Here is a 6,894-nt window from a genome sequence, read left to right on the forward strand (position 1 = left end):
ATATATATATATAGGGGATGATTCATGCGAGAAGTGGTATTACAGGGAGAAGTGCGAGAATTCGATTTCAACCATTGATGTTGTTAATCAATAACGAAAGTGGAATTTCTGCAATTAGTAAGAGAGTATTATAAAGATTATTTTAATTAAAAAGGGTAATATGGTAACTTGTGTAAGACAATTAAATCTCATCGTTCCATGTTAAAAACTTCAATCTTTAATTTTCATTGATTGGTAATTAACTAGAAATTAATTCATTTAATTTCTTTTGTTTGATCTATTATTATCTGTCTTTTTTTCTTCTTTTTTAGTGTATTTTTCATACTAGCTTTCATATTGCATATTATTGATTCTGTTTACACGATTATTGATAACATTTTTATAGATTAAAATTTTCAGACAATGTAGTTTATTATTTCAATTTAACATTTAGTTTTAAATATAACATTTTGTGTTGTATATGACAATTTGTGTAAGATACATAAATGTTGTTTGTGATATAACAGTTAATGTAGGATACATACTTGTTGTCTGTGTAGGATACGTAATTAGTGTGTAGAATTGAAAGATAATATTTTGTTTACGATCTATAGAGTTTGTGTGGGATACATACATGTAATTTGTTTATGATATAACATTTTGTGTAGGATCAATAAAATATTGTGTAGGAAAGAAAAATACTTTTATTTGTGTGTGTAATATACATTATTGGTGTGTAGTAACGAAAGATACTATTTTATTTGTAATATTTTCTTTTTGTGTAGGATCCATATACTGTTGTTTAATGTAAGTTTATTTTGTACTATGTAGTTTCACATATGTACTCTGTAAGTGGTATTTTAATTTTAATTGTATATGTCTATTTTTATCGTCTGTAGGTTCATTTATGTACTAATTACTGTGTAGGTTCATATATGTACTGTGTATGTGGTATTACGAATTGTGTATGTGTAGTTTTCTATCATGTGTAGGTTCATTTATGTATTGTGTAGGTTCAAATATGTAATGTGTATGTAATATTTCGAATTGTGTATGTGTAATTTTTTACCGTGTGTAGGTTTGTTTATATACTGCGTACATTCATATATGTACTCTATATGTGGTATTTCTAATTGTGTATATTGTAATTAGTTTGAAGGTGGGTATATTGTATCCAATCATGCAACATAATTCATTTATGGGTTGTATTATATTAACTAAGCAATTTTTATGAAAATGGCATTCCTAAATTACACACTAAGTTCTACACTATAAATGAAAAGTGAATTGTGTAGGCTGGGGAATTGGTTGAAGTTATGGCTGATTTAGTTAATTTTAAAACCCACAACTCAAATTAGTAATATGTAGAATAGAAAATTTTCACTATTTTTTTGACACATTCTTGAAAAAAAAAAACAAAAAAACAAAAACAAAATGGATAAGATTAATTGTGTAGCAAATATACAATTTGCAAAAAGAAAGTTAATTAAAATTACTTGTAACTTCACCTGAAAATTTGATTTTACCATATATAAAACAAATACTTCATTTACTATTATACCCCTAATATTGAATAAACAATAAAAGAAAAGAAAAAAATCTGATTGGTTGAATTTATTTCTCGCACTTCTCGCACTAAAAATACTTCTGAAATAAACCAAATCCTATAAATATATAAATATATATAGGTAATCATAATTCATATGTAAATGATGAGCATAACAAATCTTATGAAAATGTAAGCAACTAAATAGATGTGGACATGTTCCTATCTAAACACATCGCCAATGACGAGATAGGTTAGGGACAAATCTAGAGATTCGAAAAGAGATGAGGGGGGGGGGAGATTTTAGAATCTCTCTTTATAAGTGCTATTTTAGAAACTTTCCCTAACTTTAATTGGTTTTAAACACCACCATTCATATAAAGGAGCATCAGTGTTACCTGCTACAAATTATAAGGGAGCAAACTTGTAATTACATAAAGATGAGTAGCATGCGTGCAATCTGGGTATACATCGAGGAACATCTATGTTATTATCTCTTAATATTAACTAAATAAAAAAAAGAAAGGAAAGATGTGTATGGTTTTCACTGGCCCATTCAATTAAATACAATGGTGGAAACATGGATGAGCAATAGCCAAAGCGTTTATCGAACCAAAAACCGATGAAATTGAATCTAAATTAATTGAAAATCGGTTATCACTTATTTTTTGTACCCTTAGTCAACCAAAGTTAATCGAACCGAACCAAATCATTCATATTTCATATATTTCTTACTTCTTATACATTCATTTCATGTATATCATGTTTATACTACCATTTTATGTATTTATACATCATGTATTTGTCTCGGTAGTTGCTTCCACTTTCTTTAGTGTACACCATGAACTCATCTATTATTGTTGGTTTTTTTTTTATTTCCTTTTTCTTCTTCGTGCAACCCATCTTCTACTTTCGTTCCCTGAGTACAAGACTAAGAACTCTTATTCCATTTGTTGGAAGTCTAGCCCAAGAACATAAACACATTCCGTTTATTATTTTTTTTTTTATTACATACTCCTAACAATATATTATACTAAATAACTTCCTAAACATGTTATGACTCAAACTCCTACTTTTAGACTTTCAAACTAACAGGATAAACATGTAATAAACAAACTTACTAACCAGTAACTCTAAACGTCCAAACTATTAACTAGATACTAATTAATTAAACTTTTCAAATTACCCCCTTTAACTTTCTCTTTTAAATTGTTTTAAGATTAACTTTCAGCGGTTAGTAGTTACAAACTTACAACAACTATCTTCTCATATTGAAATTTAGTTGTACAATTGAGAAGTTAATAACATAATTACTAGATAAAAATACACACGATTACATGATTATTTAATCAACAATTAACTTCATTACACTAGCTTTACAGTTGCAATGATCACAATAAGGTCACCAATTTATGCCAGCAGTACTATCCAACATGAAAATGATTGTAACCAAACAGGTTAAGTTCATTTTGTACCCCAAGTTCTGTTGATCTAACCCCTTGAACCAGAAATTGTTAATCTCAAATGTTACACATTATAGTTACCACATGGAATCCAAGTTGTATGGTTGCTCGTTTTGTTGTTGTTGATGCAGAGATTCGTAAGTTCTAGAGGAAGAAGCTTGCAAACTCGGGCATGCCTCGTTTAAGATGTGTGAATTCCCTTGTGGCATAAATTGATAATCAAGATTTGCAGCTTCTCTTTGCTGGTAATTTCTAAGTTGCAATGCCCTTAGAATCAAAGCATTCATTGAAAGATTCGAACTCAGCAAGTTAGACGGCCAAGCGAGTGTTGGAAGACCGCCTGCCAAACTCATACTTATATTTGTGTTTGTGTTAAGGTGTTCCATTCCATAATTCGGAATGCAAATGTTACTTCTCGAAATTGGGATGCCATTTAAGTTTGGCAGCTCGATATCTCCATAGTCTTTTGCCATCGTGTTAGTATCGCAAGGTGAGTCCATTGATTGAGAGGATGACACTGTCGGCATTGGCTTTTTGGCTGTCACACTCTTCTGGAAGATTCGGCAAACTACCCATTCCTCCTGTGAAAGGTACCTTTAATTGAAAATCCATTTAAAATACTAGCATTTTGATCAACAAGTAACAGAAAACCTTTCACTTTTATAAATATTCTATCTATTTTCTAAAACCTTTGTACCTAACATGTGTTTGTTTATAACAGGCAATTGGAAAGTTAGTGTATATATATATATATCCACATTATTTGTTTGACTCTATAAGATGCACTTCTTGGTTATATAACTTGTTTAAAACTCTTGATCACTAGAGGAACCAAAGCTTTTTTAGTCAGGTCATTATAAGATTATGTTTTCTACTAGGATCTAACTCATGTTTTTTTATTAAAAAAAAAAAGAATATTCAGAATTATATACAAGAATCTAACAAATTCTGTGTAGGCAGTGGGCTCTCTTGACCACCTTGGTTCCACGGCTGCACTTAAATCACTTGTTTAGACGTACCTTATTAGGTTTAAAAGCATGTGTAGTAGTTTCAAGTCTATATTCATGCATAACCCAGTTGGTTTTTTCTCCTTTTGGGGCTCTACCCCTGTAAAACACAAGAGTTTTCTTCATCCCAACCAGCACACCGCCACGAAAGATTTCTTTATCCTTTCCGGTTGTCTTCCAATAGCCGGCCACTGTTGCCCGGTTGGTTCGTAGGCCGGTTGGGTATTTTCGATCCCTCAAGCTGAAGAAATACCATTCCTTTTCTCCCATGGAAGCTTTGGCTGCATTCACCGGCCATATGAAATTAGGTCCTTTGTTAATCCAAAAATATCAACTGTTCAATTACTTCTTTATATTGTTGTTAACCCAAAAAAATATCAACTGTTCATTTATTCACATAAAAAGGTAGCTTTTAGATCATTTAAATATTCAGTTTTCTGTAGTGATCGAGCAATTCCCTATATCATTTAATATCATAAATACAATGAGTTTAAATTTAGTTAAAACTAAAACGCATTATTTAGTTATCATTTTTTAGCGTCTTGTATAAGTAATTGCAAAGTTTACTTAGCTTTATCTGATATTTATTTATCATTTTTTTAACCTTAAAATAACTATGCTTCCTTTAACTTGAGTCATCATCATTAACGAGTTGAAGAAAGGAAATATCAAGTAAAAAAAGAATGTTTCTTTTGTATATATATTATTTCACTAGGTTAGAAACTCGTGTATTAAACGAGTTAAAGAAATCAAATATAAATATATAAAGTTTTCTTTAATCATGTTGCAACTATATTTATATATATGACGAATGGCTGAAAAAGTGAACTGAGAAAAATAGTTTGTTTACAGAATTATAACACATGGTAGTGAACAGTCACTTATTTATTAGATTTATAGATAGATAGGTTTATTACACGAAATGGTTAGGCTTATATAAAAAAAGATACAAACTACACCTCTAAACACGATTTAAAATAACCGGGGTTAATGATTCAGTTAAATTGAAATTGACCATGAATGCCGAACATGGTGTTCACTCCTATTACATAATTCCCTTTTACATTTTTTGAGTATGCAATTGTGAATTGTCATGTATATAATACATATAAACCATTTATTGCTTTAAAAAAACTAATATTTTTAGGGAAATAAAAATTAAAAGAACGATTAAAATGCGGGTCTAGTTTTTGAAAATCATAACAAGCAATTCGATTAAAATGCAGGTCTAGTTTTTGAAAACCATAACAAGCAATTCGATCTATATTTCTTTTTTAAACGACTTAAGGAACCATAAACACCATCATAGTTACCGCTTCTTAAATAATAGATGTACGTACAAATTCACCAAATTAAACTCATTTTTGATTTAGAGATACCTAACCATTATTTCTTGTATAAAAGTTTTAACATTCTTCATTTAAAGTTATAAAAAAAGAAGAGAGAACATACATTTAATAAAAAGAGATTACTAATTTTTTTATGCCTCTTGCCAATAACATGAAATACAAATCTTTATATGATTCAACGAGAAAATGAAGATGAGAGAAAAAAACATATACCTGGGAGGTCCCAAGGTTCACATTTGTTGAGATCAACCTCAGCAACTGCTTTGGTAGTGAAAGATGAATCAGAGACCTTTTGACACAGATAGAAAGTGATGAGTTCTTCATCAGTTGGATGGAACCTGAATCCAGGAGGAAGGCTATCTTCCATCCTAGCTAGCTAATTAGTGGCTGCAAGTACAATTAGCGGTCGCTTTTGTATAGCCATCAACCAGCTTCATAAAGAAGCCGCCACCTCTTGATTAGTCTTCTGTTACTTTGATTATAACAACCAACTCTTTGACAAACATGGTTTGGTAAAGAGTGGATAATTTTGTGTTTTTGTCTTTTGTTCCTAAATATTGAATCATGTATGTTTTTAATCCTGTTGATGTAATTATAATATAGCAGGTGGGATTCAGCGGATTTGATTATTTCAACCTCATTCTAACGTTCTACACGCAAGTAAATAGATCGAGTCATGCCGTATTAACAAGTATAATCTCAGGTTATAATTAATTAACGCGAGTAAATAGATTGATATGTACTTGTCTAACAGTTCAAATTAATTGTTGTAGTGTTATATTTGATTAACTCTTCATTGATGAGAATATATGTTGCATTGACATTTTATGTGCACGACGAAAGGATATCATGTATTAATAATGAAACGATGGACGCTATAGCCTTTTTGAAATTGATTTAGCATGTGTATATACAGTTACGTTTTTAATATATAGTTGATGAAACTAAGTCTATTTTTATTTGCAAATTAATAAACAAGATGATCTCTTTAAAAGCATCCACATGAACAAAACAAGATTATCTCTTTTAGAGCATCCATAAGAACAAACATTCATACAAACCCTTAAATTAGCTACAACTTAAATTCCAATTTTTTTTCTCAAATGCCTTCACTTTCTTTCACAACAAACCTCACAATCCCTGTTATCACAACCCCTATTAAAATTAACTTATAATCAGGGGCGGACCCACATAGGTCCGATCGGGGTCCCGGGACACCGATGTTTTTTAAAAATTACTTAGAAACGGTATATTAAATTTTGTAAGGACCCCATAGAAATTAATACTTGGAACCCATACTATTAAAATTGAACTGGTACAGTGGAAAGTCCCTTTGTTTTACTTGTGAGAGGTTGTAGGTTCAAGCCCCACCATACTCCTTTTTTGTTGTTTTTTTAATATCCTAGTCTTAGTTATTCAATTAGGGTATTTGTGTTTTTTGTTAGTTTCTCTCATATAGTCATTATCACCATGCAACATATATAATGTTAACATGGATTTTGCATATTCTTTTATTATTTACCTTGTGTATGTATATTATAATTAATCAT

At 30.3% G+C, this 6,894-nt stretch overlaps 1 protein-coding gene across 1 annotated transcript; it reads right to left on the minus strand.

Moving 5' to 3' along the window:
• Positions 1–2,811: 2,811 nt before the first annotated feature.
• Positions 2,812–5,974, minus strand: LOC143600811 (NAC domain-containing protein 92-like). The gene is made up of 3 exons (XM_077078386.1): positions 5,558–5,974; positions 4,008–4,276; positions 2,812–3,569 (listed from the first exon to the last, which is right to left on the minus strand). The coding sequence occupies exons 1-3, from the start codon at positions 5,709–5,711 to the stop codon at positions 3,066–3,068; spliced, it is 927 nt and encodes a 308-aa protein (XP_076934501.1). The 5' UTR covers positions 5,712–5,974; the 3' UTR covers positions 2,812–3,065.
• Between the last annotated feature and the right edge of the window lie 920 nt (positions 5,975–6,894).

The sequence above is a fragment of the Bidens hawaiensis genome, unplaced genomic scaffold, assembly GCF_021521415.1.
Source record: "Bidens hawaiensis isolate Kalapana, Puna unplaced genomic scaffold, B.hawaiensis_p1.1 tig00054934_1, whole genome shotgun sequence".
NCBI classification, from domain to species: domain Eukaryota; kingdom Viridiplantae; phylum Streptophyta; class Magnoliopsida; order Asterales; family Asteraceae; genus Bidens; species Bidens hawaiensis.

What these genes read in the sequence shown, in the direction of transcription:
- LOC143600811 (XM_077078386.1), bottom strand. Translation starts at nt 5,711, where the DNA reads ATGGAAGATAGCCTTCCTCCTGGATTCAGGTTCCATCCAACTGATGAA. An exon ending in TGAACCTTGGGACCTCCCAG is followed by an intron (nt 4,277 to 5,557) that starts GTATATGTTTTT and finishes CGGTGAATGCAG; the next exon opens with CCAAAGCTTCCATGGGAGAA. An exon ending in ATGCTTTTAAACCTAATAAG is followed by an intron (nt 3,570 to 4,007) that starts GTACGTCTAAAC and finishes TACCTTTCACAG; the next exon opens with GAGGAATGGGTAGTTTGCCG.